Source organism: Symphalangus syndactylus, chromosome 6 (assembly GCF_028878055.3).
Source record: "Symphalangus syndactylus isolate Jambi chromosome 6, NHGRI_mSymSyn1-v2.1_pri, whole genome shotgun sequence".
Taxonomy (NCBI): Eukaryota; Metazoa; Chordata; class Mammalia; order Primates; family Hylobatidae; genus Symphalangus; species Symphalangus syndactylus.
In genome coordinates, this window is record NC_072428.2 from 107,957,620 (window position 1) to 107,977,149 (window position 19,530).

Below are 19,530 nucleotides of genomic sequence, written 5' to 3' on the forward strand. Positions count from 1 at the left end.
ACAGGACTGCATCAAAACTTACACAGAAGATTGAGTCAAAAGGAATACAAGACCTTTTATGACCTGACTCTAGACTTCCCATATTCATCTCCCTCCTCTCCCCAGCACTGCAGATATAGCTAATACCTCTAAAGACTCCAAAGCACATTCCCTTCAGTGCCTCCAGATATGCTGCTAGTTCACCTGGAATGGCTCTATTTTCCACTCTTTCTTGGCTCAGCCCTTCAATTTTCACTTAAATCTTCCATAGGGAAGCTCTTACCTCCCCTATGCATATTTTTACACTTTGCCTCATTTAGTGGTACTTATAACAAATATAGGCTTGGAGTTGTATTTTTAAACTTTTACACAGATGGTTTTATGTGTCCTTTTATAACTGACTTCTTCACTCAACATTTTTTTAATGTATTTAAGGTGATTTATATAGATAAAATTTATTTTAAGTGCTACTTGTTACCTTTAAAATATGAATTTTCTACAGTTTATTCTATTTATCCATTCCCTAATACATGTCCATTTAGAGTGCTTTCAGTTTTCTAGTATTACACACAATGCTGCAACACACATTTTCATGTCTCTTGGTACACACGTGCAAGAGTGCTTCTAGCTACGTGCTTAGGCGAGGAGTAGTTTGTTGAATAAATGAAAATAATTGTGCATCTTTGTTCTTCTTTGACATATTCTGTTCTTCAGTTTCTTTTTTTTTTTTTTTTTTTTTTTTTTTTGAGATGGAGTCTCACTCTGTCACCCAGGCTGGAGTGCAGTGGCGCTATCTTGGCTCACTGCAACCTCTACCTCCTGGGTTCAAGGAATTCTCCTGCCTCAGCCTCCTGAGTAGCTGGAATTACAGGCATATGCCACCACGCCCAGATAATTTTGTATGTTTTAGTAGAGACGGGGTTTCTCTATGTTGGTCAGGCTGGTCTCGAACTCCCGACCTCAGGTGATCCACCCACCTCAGCCTCCCAAAGTGCTGGGATTACAGGCGTGAGCCATCGCACCTGGCCCCACTTACTTTCTATAGTTCATTTGCATTCACAGCTTTTATCATCAGCCTTATGGAAGTAATCATAATCTAAATGCATATCCTGTCTTTTTTACTTCTCTCGGATTGTCAGAATTGGAATCTTAGAAAGACCGTAAGAAACAATCCACTCTTTTGCACTCAGGTATACGAATAATTACTAACCCTATTAACAGGTGAGCAGACTGAGGTGAGAGAAGGCTAAGCACCTTGCCTGACATTACACAGACATCTGGGTACTGGGATTCAGATGCCCTTTCCCTTAAATCACACTACCTAATGTCCAGTCTTCCACAGGATGTGCACCTGCAAATCCTGCTAACATGTCCGAGATAGAAACTATACTCAGGTCTCCCATAACAGTCTTTTATCTCATAAAGTCCTCCCTAATCCTCAATTTTAGGATCTCCCATCCCTCTCCTCATTATATACCATTTCCCTCTCCTCCACCCTGGACCAACTGAGGACACATCATTAAAACTTTTTGATGCTTGATCTGTTTCCAGACTCTCTATAGGTTGATTTGTCCCACAAAGAGCTGCCTACAAAATTCCAAAATACCGTTTGTATCATATTATGCACTATCAACAATCTCATTGGCTCATCTTTGAGTGCCACATGAGGTCAAAACTACTGAAATGAGCATTAAACTGCCCAAAATATCAATTGCGCTGTCTCATCCTTCCAATTCCCCACCTCTAATCACACATCTATCCCAGCCATGCCAATATGCTTCATATTTTTCACATCTAAGATACCATAGCTATATACATTTATTCCTTCTATTTTTTAAATGTTTAATATCAAAAAGTGGAATATAATTAAATGATAGCATTTACATTCCATAATAAAATTTTAGCCCAACAGAAAGTTTTCCATGTTTGTTATTAGGTTAGCATCAGCTTGTAATAAGAGATCTATTTTAGAGAAATTCTATATAAGACACTGTTTCAGACACTGAGCAGTGATTCAAAAGTTTAAGGTCCCGAAACCTAGGCTTTAACGATAAACAAAGCCTTCTGTCAACCAAAAAAACCCACTCAGGTTTAAAGAGAATTTCTATGATTCTCTTTTATATTTTATATTAAAGTATACTTACACAGTTTGCATACATGCTTCCTTACCATTCTGAAATTTTCTTCACAAAATAAAAATATATATGTATTAGGTTGAAGATAAAAACATTTCAATTTTTAAAATTCTGCTTATCCTAAAATTGAATTACTGATACAGCTGGCTGACTGGATGGATTGGGCGATAATCTTAATATAAGAGGTCATGGTGTTTTGTAAGGTCTATACTCCACACTCATAAACCCACAAGTGAGCCTTTATAAGATATGCCTGAGGAGCATATACTCTTGGAGCTGGAAGGGACCCAAAAGATGATCAATTATCTTCATAGAAAAGTAGGCGACCAGGTGCTGGGAGACAATCAACTTGCCTGCTTCATACAATCAGCAGATGCAGGGTACGGAGCTGGGATTTCTCATATCCTGCCAGCCTAATGTCTAGAAAGACCATCTAAGTCAGAAGAAAAATGCAATAAATATTTAGATTGCTCTCCTAGGTCAGCAAAATACAAGGAGGAGCCAGCATTACTTGAATAGCAATTAGTTCTGCAAAAAGTCATTCTATATGGAAAAATAGTTAATTATCACACTTATAGTCAGTATTTTTGCCATAGCTAGGGCTCCAAAAAGGTTAAAAAGGACATGCAAAAGATGTAAATAGTTTTTCCCATTGTACCAGAGGCCCCAGCAGCATAGGGGAAAGATAAACAATAAGCTCTGAACATGACTCACTCAGATTCTCCAGCAAATGCTTGCAGTCATCAGTGGCAACATCATGCACGGTCCGATTGCACTTGTCTCTCCTTTCTGGCTCAAGCCCTCCATGCCTACACAAGATTTCTAGGCAGTTCTGTAAAGACAAGAGCTCTATTACCTTCAAGTCCAAATGAATTAACTTGAGTGCAAAACCCAAAGGAAAAGCCAGTTGCCTATAACAATCAAATCAAGAATTCACAGCTATAAATCTTATTTCAATTCCATCAATCCCAATATACAGATTAATCTTAGATTAAACAATGTCTAGAAATGCAAAACAAAGAGCGCTTATTTAAATGCAAATGATAGGCTCATAACATTTTTCCACAGAACAGCTTCTTAGGTTTCAAGAAAAAAAATAGCTTGCTAATCAGTCTGCAGATTGAAATTAAGAACAAAATTAATTTCAGCAGACATTCTCCTTTTATGGTAATTTGGCAATAGAAAACAAAAAGACTTTTGCTATAATGGGATGTACCTTGCTGTCTTCTAGACTATAAACTGCTTTCCTGGTAATGTAAGTGCAGGGCCCTAATTTTAACAATTCTAAGAGTCCTCATAAGCATATTTGTATTTGAGATGTTACCTTGCCATATTTTATTTGAAAAATATGCACATCATGTTGATTGAGATTTTAGAAAAACATTCCCTATAGATGTTGAAGTTATGCTACCTTTCCTTTTCAGCTTTTTCTTCTTCTGTGTTGCTTAAGGAAATCTCCATTCAAAAAGTAGAACTACGAACTGAAAAGTCTTAGTCCTCCATATTTTTTCAAATGCAAAGTAAGAGACAATATATATACATAAATTTTCTAATAAATAAGCACATGGCAAGGTATTACATCAGGATATTTACCAAGGAACTCTCCTATATCAATGTTTACCACTTGAAGATTTGTTGGCTAATTTCCCACAAGGCTAAGGAGAAAAATGAATAGACCAGAAAGCATGAAAAGGAACTAATAACCACAACAAGCAATGCCCTGCCCACCATGACTCCCTTAAACACACACACACACACGCACACACACCCACTCAGAGGCATGGGGCTGTCTTGCAGTTCTAACAACATATTAAACCAGGTCATCTTGAATAGCCTTTTCTTATCTTTCTGTAGCACACCCTTACATCCACTTTTAAAATATACCTTTTTCCTTTCTAATATAAAATACTTTTAAAACAAATACCATATCTGGCTGGGTGTGGTGGTTCATGTCTGTAATCCCAGCACTTTGGGAGGCTGAGGCAGGTGGACCACTTTAGGTCAGGAGTTCCAGACCAGCCTGGCCTGGCCAACATGGTGAAACCCCATCCTACCAAAAATACAAAAACTAACCAGACATGGTGGTGGGCGCCTGTAATCCCAGCTACCCCAGAGGCTGAGGCAGGAGAATCGCTTGAACCCAGGAGGCGGAGGTTGCAGTGAGCCAAGATCATGCCACTGCATTCCAGCCTGGGTGACAAAGCAAGACTCTGTCTCAAAAAAAAAAAAAAAGAAAGAAAGAAATATAATATCCACATAGAAGTGTATAACTTGAAGCATTATCACAAAGCACACATACTTGTGGAAGGAGCACTTTGGAAGCCCCTTTTGTACTCCATCTCAACAATTAACTCCCCCCCCACCTCCAGAGGCAACTACTATCTGATTTCTAATATTAGAGATTGGTTTGGTCTATTTGTGAACTCTATATAAATGGAATCATACTGTATGTAGGTGAATTTTTATATTTGGCCTCTTTCATTCAACATAATGTCTCTAAGATTCTTCTGTGTGTTGGGAGTAGTCAGAATTCATCTTCATTAAAACATGATTACTATGTGGGATTCCATTATATTCCATTGTGGTATACCACAATTTACTTATCCGTTCTCTTGTTGATGAACATTGATGTTCCGCTATAAACATTCTAGTACATGTCCTGTGGTGGACACATGTTTGGTGTTCAGTATATAGTAGAGCTGGACTGCTGTGCACAGGGCATGCACATGTTCTACGTTAGTCCATACTGCAAAGAGCTTTCAAAAGTGCCTACGCCAATATGCACTTCCACAAGGAGTAGACATGAGTTCCAGTTGCTTCATGTTGCCTCTGAAACACACTTTTAAATGCAATAATGAGTTGGCTAGAAAGTACAGTGAGTCCCTAAGGGCCAGAAAGAAAAACAAAAAAGTAAGCAGAAACCGCCAATTCAGGGAAACTTCAACAGGAAGCCAGTGCTGCTCTGAGGGTAAAGCTGACAGACAGAATCTTCTTGGATGGTGGAAGGATGGGAAACTGGGCCTTGGGTTTCCTGAGTAAAGAAAATCTGCCTGCTTGCAAAGGGAAGCAACTAGGACATTTGTTTCTCCCCACCTGGCCCTGTTCAGGTTAGAGGGATCTCTCTAAAACTTGCCATTTAAGTCTGGCAGTCTGTACAATTATTATGTGGCCATTAAAAAAGCAAATCTTAAAGAAAAGTCTGGAAGTCTGGCTTTCACAAGTCTACAGTTCAGATTTAAGAAATCGCTAAGAAATTAACAGAACAAAAAGTCAGATAAATAAATGTCAATTCACATCAATTTGTTATTACTAATTTGGACAAAATCAGTAAATGAATAAGATAATGTTGATTTAGAAATGAACTCCAATTAGAAACTTAAATAGAAAGCAATCTGAGCACTAAACTTAGTGAATTCTCAAGATGATAAATGATAAAAATCACACATTTATTTTGCAAGTTAGAATTTGCAGTAAATGTAGGTAAGAGCCACAGCAGACCTGGATTCTAATCCTGCCAACCAAAATGACTGTATCTACCACTGTTGCTGAATCATTTAACATTTTCCTGCTTTCATTTCTCTATCTGTATTTCAAGTATCTATATCTCATAAGGCTAACATGACTTAAATGAAAGATGTACACAAAGTTCTTATATTCTTGGTCTGTACTAAACTCCCAATATTTATTAGTAGCTATTATTATTACTATAATCAACATCATCATCACCAGCTAGAAAACAGTCCAAATATCCAGTTAACTGGTGAGGTACTATAGCACATAACAAATGTCACTAATCTCAAGACAATTTAAGTGTTGTTACTTCAAATTACAAACACAAATGATAAAAGGGGTAACACAAGTTTGCAATACTCCCGAACTGAGAGTCTTTTATTTCTGACCTTCAAAGTAGGTTATTTCTAATTTTTATTACATTCAGGTAGGTCAGTGGGCCGGAACATAAGCAGTGACTTTCTCTTTAAGGAAGCATGAATGTCAGTCCCCATGAAGGTAGCACAAAGCCAAACACTACTACAAGTGTAAATTCTGCAGTGTGTGCTGGCTGCATGGGGAACTCAAAGAATGTGAAAACTTTGGCCCTACTGACACTTAACACCAACAGCTACAACAACTATTTGAGCGCATACTAAGTTCCAGGCACATTCCACACTTTGCAAGTATTCAATGTTCGTTTAGCCCTCACAACAATTTGTAAGTAAGGCACAAAGCCCCTTTGGGCCAGGGGCTATTATGAGGGCTGAGGGTCCTGATGGTGAATAAGGTAGAGCAGTTCCATGTCTCAGAGAGGAATGCAAAGTGTCCTGATACACTCAGAAAAGGGGCTGGTGAAGCAATGAGTACAGTTTTACTTTATGGAGGAGCAGGAGGAAGTAAAGAGGGAGAGAAGTATCTACACTCTCTCCTTGTTGAATGGGATTGTGTGAAGAGGACAAATGCTGTGATCCCAGTCCCTGCTTCTGGAAATAGAGTCCCGGGGCCCTAAACTGGGCAGGATGTCCTACCCAAGTGATACGGAGACAGGGATCTAGATGGATGAGTTTAAGCTAAATTCCTATTAGGATATGGAGACATCTGCTATAACAGAGACCTTTTAAAGAAGTAGTTTAGGCCTCAGCTTTCACATGCACTCACATTCCACTTGCCGGAACTCAAGTATTTGGCCATAGTTCCCTGCAATGGGGACTGGAGAATGCTGTCTTTATGCTGGGTGCCCATGGGTCCAGCTGAAACAGAAGGATCCATTACTATGCACCAAGAACAGAGGAGAGGTTGAGGGGTGAGGGAAGTGCCAGGCTCCTTTAGGCAGAGCTGAGAAGCAAGGTACCAGTGCCCAGGAAATTCAGTAGAAACCCCAAGTCCAGAGAGCTAGAGATAAAAATCAAAGTCAGAGCAGGGAGGCAAGAGTTTGAGATTGAGCAGAGGGAAAGAAAGTGAAAAAAGTTTGCAATTATATGTTTAAAGCCCAGCTCAAGTGCTGAGAACAACCTTGGGGTGTAACTGCTGCTTTACAAGGCTGGGGAGATGAAAGCTGTTAATGTGGGAAATAACGACAGGAGCAAGAAGGTAGAGTTAGGTGTGCATGGCCAAAGATGAAGTTGGCTGCTGTGAAGGGCTGAGTGCTATGCACTTTGAATGCTTTTCTGTAGGCAAGAGGATGTGTTTGGGAAGGAAAGTGCCATGTTCTGAAAAGCAATTGTACTGAAAGATTACATTGGAAAGGACGAGAGCGACAGCAAGGACGAGAGTTACAGCAAGGAGACCAGTTAAGAAAATATAGTAGTCCATTCTCTTACTGACTCAGCAAACATTTAGTACTTTTGGGCCACAGACTCTGCTGGACACAGTATATATAAGGATTAAAAAGTAACTGTTCAGAGGAGACAGAGAGGCAGAGAGGCATGCAAACAATTACAATAAAGTACATGCTCTCTAAGCAAAGTGTGGAGAGGTATCCTGGGAACACCTAACTCCAAGAAGCCAAGACAAGCTGAAATGTTTTCCAGGCAGACAGGGGTCAGGACAGGAGAAGAGGCCATTTGAGGTAATGGCAGTAGCAGATACAAAGGCAGGGAGTGGGGAGAGCACAGGATGTTTGCACATTGGCTGGTCGTGTGTGGTCAAAGCCTAACACACACTAAGGAAGGAGACAGAAGTGTGTCTAGGGGAGCAGACCAAGGCCAGATCAGGAAGGGACTTGACTGTCATGATAGGCATCCGTGCCTTGGAAGTGATAGAGGCTTGGGAAGACAAGAAGCAGGTAATTACATCACCACGTTCACCTGTTAGAAAGGCCCCTCACATGGCAATGTAAGGGAAGCAGAGAGACCGAACGTGATGAGACCACGGCAGTACCATGAAGGTGACCAGACAGCAGATAATGAGGGCTCCCTTAGGGCAGCGCTGACAAGACTATGGAGGAGGCAAGTCATTCCAAATTTATTCGTAAAAGAGTAAATCAAGAGTTGTGTTGATCATTTAAGTTCTTTAAGTTAGGAAGATGGAGCAAGTAAACAAATGCCAGGTGATGCTATTGGAGTAAGAGAGGAGAAGCAAGAATTGCAGCAGACTGTCCAAGAAGCATAAACATTAGGGCCCAAGAATGTGCTAGAAGGGAGCTGTCTGGTGGAAGCGAAAGTGAATGTGGTCCCCAACAGGGTTACCCTATAACTGTTTAAACTGGAACACATTAGAGAGTAAAAGGAGGCACTGTTAATAATTACACTGGGATGACAGGCATAAACAGGGTTGTACTGAGAAAACTGGAGTTTGTTCCACTGGTTACCAAGGAAAGGACCTGCCTAGACAGACTCAGAAAATGCTTAAGTAGGGCTAGAGATGAGATTTTAGAATCCCTATAGATTATATTCTACGGATCAACAAGATCATTCAAGTGAGAAGTTCAGAGTGACGAGAAAAAGGATCAAAACCCAGATCCATGAAAGGTGTTGGTGGGAAACACTGGATGGCCCATGTTTTGGATGAGAGGTGGAGCATGACTCTGGGCAGCCAAGTTTACATTCCCTTCAGGATTCTGCCAGTCATTTCTGTCCAAAGTAAGAAAGGATTCAGTACTCTTCACTGAACATTACAGGGAATGAGTATAAAAAGGCATTTTCCAGAACAATTTTTTAAAAAATTAATAGAAAAAAGGAAATAACCATAGATAATCAAAAGCATTACAACAGAGTTCAAAGAACAGATTTCTATTTATCATGATTAAAATCTAGTTCCAATGACTTTGTGCCTTTTGCAGGCACCTTATCTAATTTTCTCTTTTCTAAACTAGCTACCCAACTCCATGCGACAATGAATAACTTTAGTGACTCCTATTATCTTGTTCTTGTTGCATCCAATTCCCAGGAAGATGGAATCCAAATGTTGGGGCGTCATGTGGACCTTTGCACATACCTCATGGAGACCTCCCGGAGGACCGAGGTGGCTGCTACAGTGTGAGTGGAAACGTCTGACTCTCATATGGCTAAAAGCTAACAATGCATCAGGCAGATAGCAATCCTAACACAAAAAAATGATCTAAAGTGGGTAACAAGAGGGCTACCACCTGATCAGAGGACAGTGGGCCTGCCCAGAGATGACCTCCAGGATGCTGGAGATGAATGCCTGGAGGACAAGTAAAAAGGCAGATATGGAGATATGGGTTTGGGACCAGTTACTGCAGGAGTCACAGTTGACTCCTGAAAGACTGGATAAGCTCTTAGAAAATAGGAGTAGGCAGCTGAGAATAAAGCTTGGGAGTTGCTTAGAGTTAAAGTACACACACACACACACACACACACACACACCCCAAAAAACAAAAAGCAGAAAAACAAATAGAAAGCCTGGTCAGCAAAGTTGGAGAGGAAGCGAGAAAAGGGCAGTGTTCTGGAAGCCCAGGGAGAGAGGAGTTTGCATTAAATCATCAACTTGTTAAAACACCCAGGGAGACTGAGCAAAAGCAGAAGTGACAGGAAGCCACTGGCTTCGGCAACACATACGCGAGAAGTATAACCTCTTCCTGTAGTCAAAAATTCACGCAGTCCCCCCAGTGAAAAAAATCTCTGGGTATATGAACTTCAACAACAGAACCACTCAAATCCAGACAATCTCCTAAATTTGTTTTGGTTGCAGGAAACTAACATGTCAATGGTTTCATGACAGAACAGAAGTTTCGTTAAGAAACTCATGTATCTATTCACATGAAATGATGGAAACAAAGGCTTATCCTTAGTTCAGCAGCCTCTCTGGAACAGTCAGGCAGGTGTAGAGAGACGTTTTCCGATAACATTTAATGGTGGTCTGCACAAATTTCTTAACCATTGGAAAAAAGACCAGGGGCTAACGTGGAAAAAGGACAGATTTGGGAATTTGATCTTCAGGAATTAGTTACCCATTTCCCATTTGTTGTAGATAAAGAGTATCTACAACACAAGGGAAATTGACTAGATGAACTATGTCAGGGGTCCCCAAACCCCCGGTCACAGACCAGTACCAGTCCGTGGCCTGTTAGGAACCAGGCCGCACAGCAGGAGGTGAGTGGAGGGTGGCAAGCCTTCCTGACTGAGCTCCGCCTCCTGTCAGATCAGCAGTGGCATTAGACTTTCATAGGAGTGTGACCCCTATTGTGAACTACACATGCAAGAGATCTAGGTTGCATGCTCCTTATGAGGTGCAACAGTTTCATCCTGAAACCATTCCCATCCACCCCACCCCCAACCACGGAAAAATTGTCTTCCACGACACGGGTCCCTGCTGCCAAAAAGGTTGGAGACCGCTGAGCTATGCTATGTCCTTTCAAGCTCTGAAATTCCACAATTCTCTACTGAAAACCATGTGGAAACTGAAGTCATCTTCTCGGGTAGCAATGATACTACCACCCTGTGCAGATTAGACAAACGTATGCTAGAGTAAAGAAAAAAAAATATTTTTAAGCTCTACTTGTGGTCAGTGTAGAATCTTTTTACCAATGCAATGACTAGCTCGGAGCTGTATTCTTTTCAGAAATCTGGCCTTAATATCTTAGTTATAAGTGGATTACTTTCTGAAGAACTATCTCAGCCAGAATATAAATATTAGGCAAATGATACAAATATATTTTCCAATATCTTTGACTAGGGGAGAAGGAAGTATGGTAGAATGAAAAGACTAATGGACTCAGGCAATCTGGGCTTCATTCCCAACTTTTATCTACTAAACCCTCTGGGGTTTAAATGTCTTAATCATAAAATGGAGAGGTTAGACTAGAAGATTAAATGTCCACTCTAGGGCTTAAATAATATATTAATAGCCTAGCAGTGTGTGAATATTGTCAGTCATGCCCACTTAAAAAAATCTCTTTCCTTGTCCAAAATTCATCTTGTGCTTCTTAAAGTAAAAGAATATAGGAGAGTCATAGTCTATGGGAGAAAGAGGTCACATTTCCCTTGGACAATATGCCAGAGGTGTAGAAATCAATGACAATACCACCTTTGATCATAAAAACACCAGAACTAATAAAGAATTCATAATTAAGGAGCTGAGCAGCATCACAATTGCCCTACACTGAAGGGTAACTCATCCTGGGGAGTGGGTTCCTTTCTGCCTAGCCTGAGAGGTTCAGTAGCTGAACATCTTAGATCAAGGGTGTTCAGGTTTTGTTTTTCCGGTTTTTGTTTTTTTTTTTTGTTTTTTGGGTTTTTTTTTTGCCTCTAGGCTGAGTGCAGGCATAATACACTCCTATCATTAATATCTCATATTACATTCAGAGTTTTTCTTTTAAAGGAGTGGAGGCAGGTTGCAAACTACCCTTTCCATGCACCTCTACAACAGCAAAAGAGATTCATAGTCCTAGATTAACTGTGCATATTCCAGTTTAAACTATTCACATTTTCCATCTTTGTCTCCCAAAAACTTTTATGTCAAATATTATTGCATTCCATTCAAATAATACATACAAATCAAGTTCCCAGAATTTTTGTATCTCTTTTGTCAAAGGGTAAAGTTGGGGAAACAAAACAACAAAACTGCTGCTAACAAACAATACCTCCAGATTGAATTGAATCATGCCCTTTTCTCGTTTTGTAAAACACCAAAGTCCAAGATGAACAGCTTCTGCTAAGATCACAATAACAGGAAGTTACTCAACCAGGAGCTCTAAATACACATCGTTAGCTATCTCCATCTGGATGAACAAATCGTAGCACTTACATTCAGCATGTCTAAAACTGCATTCTGTCTTCTTGATCAAAATGATGCCTTTTCTTTGTTCTTTTTGGGAATGTCACTATTATCTTTTTATTCGGCTCCCCCATTTCCCTCATCTAATTCATGTTCATTCCTGGGGCATTCCTAATATTTCTCATTATTTCCACTGCTCTCATCATCTTTCATGTAGTATCCCTTCCTGATATCAATTTCTTCGTAATCTCAAATCTTCTTGATGTTGTTGCTAAATGAATCTATTTAAACTATTCAGTTGATTATTTTGTTCCTTTGTACAAAATCTTTCAATGGTTTCACTTTGACAAGTAAATTAACATCAAACTCCTTGCTATGTCATTGAAGGCCCTGGGCCCTGCTGTGAAACTCCCAGTCAGGTCTCATTTCTCACTACTCTCCATTATCCCAACTAACAGGGGACCTGTTATCCACCTTCCTACTTCCATGTGTTTGTTTTTAATGCTCCTTTCACCTGAACCACTCTCCTTTTTCAGTGGTAATGGTGAATTTAACCCTCCTTGCAAAGCTCAAAATAATTTCCACCTCCTCCAGAATGGGCCATGCCTGAGCCTAACATTCCTGGAGCTCGGCCCTTTGAAATATGTATGTTCTCTTTCTTTTTCCTGTAATTGCTGCATTTTTATACTGTTCCAACTGCATTTCTGTTCTCCTTGTGTTCATTTTTTTATGTGTGCTTTTCTTATCCTACATTTGTCTTGTACTCTGCACACTTGCCATTGAACTAGGAGCTACCTAATGGCAAAAGTGATCCTTGCAAATGTTAGCACGGACAGTGCCTTGCACTCAGGAACTTCCTAATATCTTATTGCTAACACATATTAATGCTAAAGTGATTGACATCAGAAAAACATGAGTGAATGGACTACTATATTATACTATTTATTTAATATTCAGAATCTTTCTGTACTCTATCTGAGCATCTAGAGCTCCCTCTTAGATATCGGTAAGACAGCACAGTTAGGGATAAGTTTGGCAGCTGAGGGTACAGTGCAAGAGAATGTGCTCTGCAGTATGAGTGTGAATCCTGACCCTGCCTCTAACTAGCAGCATGGTGTTGGTACTGAAGTAAGCAACCCAATGGACTAAATCAATGCCAATGATTTGCTCCTATAGTAGATAAGATAAAATGTTTGAAATTACCCCCATATTTCTTATTAATGAACTACAAATAAATAATTTTTATTAAAAGTCTCTTATACCCTTGACCATAAGTAACTACTACATAGGAATAATGTCAATTCGTATTGGTAAATAACATCTGCAATTGTATCGCTCAGTCTCCAATTATTCAATTTAAGTACACTTAATCTATAGCAGACAACTTGGCTGCTCATCAAATTACAGCTGCATGATGCCAGCTGCTACCAGACACACCTTAAAACCTTTGGAAGCAGCAATGTGGGCAGCAGTCCAGCCTTCTCTGTTGGCGTGGTTAATGAGGTCTGCAGGAACAACAGGCTTGGATATGCCTTCAGGACTCTCTTCTCCTCCATCCAAGTCAAAGACACTTGACTCAGACCCCTCCTCATTGAAAGAATTTCCACGAGCTAGTATTCTATGGTACATAAGAAGCTTGAGGCTGTCCACATTACCAGTGTCCACAGCTGCGTGAACTGGTGTCCAGCCATCCTGAAAATAAAATGACCAGGGGGAAAGGGTTGATAACAACATTAATGTCAAGGATAATGTTATCGAAAGTTCACTTCTAAATGTTCTTGGGCATGGACCACTGAGCTGGGAAAAGCAGGCATTCCAATCCTGAACATCATCACTGATGAGCTGGGTAAAGTTCTCTGACCCCTGTTAGTTAACAATATTTCCAACTGCTATGACTTATGTTTGCTATTTTGTAATCATTTCTACCTACCAGTTAACCATTTGGGGTGAGCAGATACTGTCCAGGGCATAACTGAGCATTATGTATGGTAAATCAAAATCTCAATTTAATACTATGAAAGAGAATGAACTTTATCTTAAAGGGATTAAAAAAATTATATGCAAGAATAATGTTATCAGTAGAGTACTGAAAGAATGCAGTTGTAAGCCAGTTTTACTTATAAGGCACTGACCTAACTCTGTGATCTTAAAATTTTATGCCAACCACCCCAGAAGGAAAGATCCTAAATAATAAGGAAAAGGTAGACATAAAGAAAAAAAAAAGCCAAATAATTTCAGTGGAGGTTTATGGGCCCCTATTGAGTGTTTTGTGACTGCAGAGGGATACTGATCATTATAAGCTTAGAAAATGTTTCAACTAAAATTATTGGGTCTATTTTCTAGAATATATTACTTTGGAGCCTCTATTACCCACTTAGCTGGTTGCTAGAGGTATTAATAGAAGTCCTTTTTAGGGCAGTGATTCTCAGGTGTGGTCCCCAGACCAGCAGCATCAGTATCACCTGGGAACTTTATATAAATGTAAATTCTTAATCCTCATCTCAGATCTACTGAATCAGAAACTCTGGGGATGGGGTCTACCAATCTGACTTAACGACCCCTCCAGGAGATTCTAATACACTAAAGTTTGACAAGCATTATTCTGGGAAAAATCTAGGTTCTATCTATAGTCTCTTCATCTTTATATAGAGATTGGTCTGCCTTCTACTCAGGCACCCATCTTCTTTAGTTTTTTAGAAAATTTTTCAAAAAAGAACCTGGCTTTATTTTGGTGATTTGGTTGACTCTGGCTTTATTTTTCTACCTTTAATTTCCCCTTGACATACCTTTTTCATGCAGTATTTCACATTGCTATACTAAATATATTTCAGTAAGCTACAGTACACTTTTAAAAAATAATAGGGTAGAAGACAGAGAAATAGGCAATAAATACGAACAATCTAAATTTGAGCTAAGTCATCTCACCGTTTGCTAAAGCCGTCCCTTTATAATGTGGCTTTTTCTCTGGTTTGGTATCTCATACCAATAAAATCCACTTGGCTAAGACCAGACAATGGTGCTCCCATCAGGTAAATAAAGTCCACTTGGCTAAGACAAGACTCTGGAGCTTCAGTCAGCTCCATTCAGGCATGTTCTTCACTGGGTCGTGGACACCTTTACTCGGGTAGTATAACAGTATACTACACAAGTAGTCTACTGAAGAGTATAAGTGCTTTTGACCTTTCCCGATTTATATTACAAAGGCCATGCAACCATTTCTGGAAAAAAAATTTCTATTTTCCTTTTGATACTTTCTTATAAGGCACAAGACATAATTGTTCCCAAATTACACTGTTTATCTCTGAAGTTTTGAGCATCTATACTTCTAAAGGTTTTGTTTAGCTCATCAGCAACTAGTTGGAGAGAATGGATTTCTGTGTTCTCTAACTTAGGATGTGACTAATTTTTATGCTGTGCTACTTATTTTTCATTCAGCCCTGTGATACAAAATTAATTCATTTTTCACTATAGAATTTTATACTGAATATGTGTAACGCCACAGATTTCTCAAGTAATATAGATAAATAACATGAAAAATATAAAACTAAACTGTTTTCTCAGATTTTCAAAAAATAGGAAGTTTTTTTAAAGAAAAAAGCTCTAGCAATGAGTCATTAAAATGTTTATATCTAGCTTATTACATCTCAGCTAATACATATATATACATATATATATATATATACATATGTATATATACATTTTTTTTTTGAGGCAGAGGTTTGCTTTTCCCAGGCTGGAGTGCAACGGTGCCATCTCAGCTCACCACAGCCTCTGCCTCCCAGGTTCAAGTGATTCTCTTGCCTCAGCCTCCCTAGTAGCTGGGATTACAGGCATGCAACATCATGCTCGACTAATTTTCTATTTTCAGTAGAGACGGGGTTTCTCCATGTTGATCAGGCTGGTCTTGAATTCCCGACCTCAGGTGATCTGCCCACCTCAGCCTCCCAAAGTGCTGGGATTACAGGTGTGAGCCACCGCGCCCGGCCACATCTCTGCTTATATTATTAACCATTGGTCCTCCTTTACTTAAGAAAACCCAGGATCTGAGACTATTATTTGTTGAATGAATAAAAAATTATACCTCCCTTGTCTGCCCTAGTTCTAAAAATAATCAAAGCATAGGTATTTGTTTTCCTGTTTGACAGATGAATCTGAGGCTCAGAGGTTAAAGGACTGGTTAGGCTAATGAACAAGACATTTAATTAACGGGAAAGAGATTCAAACAAGGGTCAGACACTTTCCAAATCCTACAAGCAAAACAAAATAAAGCAACCTCTACTTTAATTTACTTTGTTTTTTCTAGTTGTAGAGTTTACAAATATATTGCAAATTATATATACGGGGGAAAAAAAACGGACTGGTACTCACTGTGGTTTTTACACTTCGATTGGTTCCAGCTTCCAACAAGAGTTTAATACATTCTTTATTTCCGTTTTTACAGGCCAGGTATAGAGGTGTCTGTCCTCCATCAGCAGCATGATTAATGTTAGCATCATATGCAATTAATAATTCTACACACCTGAACACAAGATTAGGATTAATTACATAAAACCTGGGTTTGACCTGTGAAGCATCACCTAATCAAGATATTAAACACAGAAAAGAAAGCAATGCTGCATCTTTATAGACATCAATTGTTTCTATTTATATGTATCAATTATTATGGATCTTATTACATGAATACTGTTTTTTCACAAGGCTAGAAAATATATTCTAATCATAAAATTTAATTTCTCCCATGAAAATCTGAAAAGTGCTAATACCTGCTTTATGACACTTCCCTATAAACAACTTGTGAAAGTAGAGTCCTTAGAATTTAACTTACTGGGATGAACGGTTTAACTGTACTTGATAAATATATATTATTTTGGTTCAAAATAGCTTGAACATTGAAAAAAGGCTGCTGAGTCATTCTGAGATTTTCACTTGAGAAAATAATTATAAATAGCATAGACAGCAGGGCACCATGTGCCTTCTCTATAAAAGGCAGCAGAAAGGCTGAGAAAAGGGTTGCCTTGGGGAGAAAAGACAGCAGAGGTTGTCCTGTCTCCTGAAGTCGGCTAGTTGATGAGGAAAAAGATAGCTAAGCAGAAACTTGCTGTCCTGAGAATCAAGGAGGAAAGAAATGAGGTAAAGTCAAGACTTTGTGACACTTATTTACTAGCTAAACACATAGAGCTTAAGTTGTAAAATTAGTTGAGAATAAACTTAGAAAAGAGGGCTAAATCATAATCAAAGTAAGAAGCAATCCACTTCATCTTTTATTTTCACTCCAATGAATGTTTTTCCTACTTTTCCCTTGCAGTATCTGATTTATGCATTTTTTTTAAAATTAAGTGACATGTTGATATATGTGTGTATCAGACACATTTAAATTAACCAATCCGGCCTGGCACGATGGCTCACACCTGTAATCCCAGCACTTTGGGAGGCCGAGGGGGGCAGATGACGAGGTCAGGAGATCCAGACCATTCTGGCCAACATGGTGAAACCCGTCTCTACTAAAATACAAAAAATTATCTGGGTGTGGTGGCTTGCACCTGTAGTCCCAGCTACTCGGGAGGCCGAGGCAAGGGAATCGCTTAAACCCAGGAGGTGGAGGTTGCAGTGAGCTGAGATTGCACCACCGTACTCCAGCCTGGCAACAGAGCAAGACTACGTCTAAAAGAAAGAAAGAAAAAAAAAAATCAATCCCCAGATTTCTCCAGGGTCCTTCCTTTTTGCAGAGTTATCCATGCTTCCATTCCTATGACTGCTATACTCTCCAAGAAAGTGGCCCTACAGGTTGCCTGGTGAAAGTAAAGGTAAAAAGCACAGCTCAGAAGGAGAAATTCCTTTTGAAGGAGTCAGGATATGTCCCAAGAGTAACAGCAAAATCAGTGTCTAGGGCTCTCAGTGACAAACTCAGGGTAATGAGGTATGTGGTAGATATGCAGAAAAGTAAATCATGCTATACATAAATAATTCATTTTGAATTTTTTAAAAAGTTATATTTATGATTAATAACATGGAGTCAACCTTAAAAACTCGTATTTCAATAATTCTGGAATTTGTTAAGAACATTCCCATCGGGACAGTTAGATTAAAAAGTTAAAAGCGGCTTGCGTTTCCCACAACCTGCCATTTCAGCACAGGCAGAGAAAGCAACTTAGCTATTTTCTATTTTTTTAAATTAAAATATGACTTTTAATGTTAAAAAGTCATGCCTATATCTAACTGACTTAGTAAGCTACTAAAGAAATCATTGCTAAAGTTAGGTATATTTTAATTAATAGGGTCTCTTTGGCTTAATGCTCAAACTACTTTCAGTATGTAAAATTCATGCTTCAATTTTGTTTTAAATGGTAAAACAAGATGAATAATTAGAATACATTACCACTAGGAAACTTAGATTATTACAACCAACATAATTCTATGTTCTACTTTCAGTGACATCATAAGTAAAAAATCTTTTGGGGGGTTGGAATGGTGTAAAACAGTGAACAACAAACTTCTCAACAGTCCTTTATCTCATGACATATGTGTTGATATGCAATAGATGATCTTCCAAAGAAAGTTCATTCACGTTCAATTGGGACACAGCACAATTCTCTTCTTCACTTCCCTCAAACGATAACTATTATTAAGAGCAAATTTAGAATCCTAGTTTGCATTTAAATCCTCAAATATATTTAGTGAATTTATTTGCCAGTGATTTTAAGCACTAGTTTACACACTCAGCCGGAACTAAAATACGTGTGCAAATTATAAAAAGAGGCTCCTTTGATGGTGGGAAAAAAAGAATTAAGAGCAACTTACTCGAAATGTCCCTGAGCAGCTGCAGCACACAAGGGTGTGAAGCCATTTTTATCAGCAGCATTGACTTGGGCTTCTGCACTCAGCAGCAATCTCACACAGTCTATGGATTTTAATAGAAAGCCATGTAAATTCCCCATTTGGAGTTATGATGTGCCAAATTCAAATTCAGAATCAAAGTAGATAGATTCTAAACCCAAAGGGACTCTCCCCTGCACAGTTCATCTCACAATTCCATCATGGCAGACCTGAGACTCTGTAGACTATTTTACAGGAAAAGCAGCCTCTTTTCCCAAAGATTATAATACCCCAGACTCACTAAGATGCGTGGGTGTGTGTGTGGGCGCGTGCACGCGTGCACGCATGCACATGTGCCCATGTGCGTGTGCATTTAGGGAAGAGTTGCTGCCGAGTAAAAAAAAATGTCATGTGCCAGAAAATGCTTTACCAGATTTTTCTACTAGTCTATCCCAGAAAATAATGTTCCTGGATGGAGAACCAAATTCATTTACCAAACTGAAATATCATTCTTTGTATTTAAATAAATTATTACTTTATGATATTTAATTTAATCTTTAAACTGGTTTTGGATGGTGGGCATCCTACACTTAACTCCATGAATGAGGCTAAAGGACAGCCCATCGAAAGTCACCTAACTCAGGAATAAATACCACCCAGATGTCACATTCCTTATGTTACTTACTAGATTTACTTCTTCTATATTAAAGTAAATCTCCATAGTGATTATGAAGAATTCTAGAATACTTTAAAAACAACGGGCTCTGTGAGGTCACTAGAATCCTCCATTTATCTGAATTAATCGACAATCATAGGGGCTCCCATATGCAATGCTATCTGACTTTGCATTTGCGGTCAAATCCTCTCTTTTTCTGCACTCCCACATGTTTTGGTATATTTGACTACAGGATTTGCATTTTAAAGAACAATTCCC

General features: G+C 39.0%; 1 protein-coding gene across 5 annotated transcripts in view; it reads right to left on the reverse strand.

Moving 5' to 3' along the window:
- The window catches only part of CTTNBP2 (cortactin binding protein 2), a 161,731-nt gene that overhangs the window by 52,795 nt on the left and 89,406 nt on the right, over positions 1–19,530 (reverse strand). For all 5 annotated transcript variants that reach the window (XM_055283789.2, XM_055283787.2, XM_055283792.2 and 2 more), the window contains 4 exons: positions 18,582–18,681; positions 16,152–16,302; positions 13,221–13,475; positions 2,829–2,946 (listed from right to left, as the gene is read on the reverse strand). In XM_055283789.2, the coding sequence (XP_055139764.1) occupies positions 2,829–2,946; positions 13,221–13,475; positions 16,152–16,302; positions 18,582–18,681 (624 nt within the window). The remainder of the gene's footprint in view (positions 1–2,828; positions 2,947–13,220; positions 13,476–16,151; positions 16,303–18,581; positions 18,682–19,530) is intronic.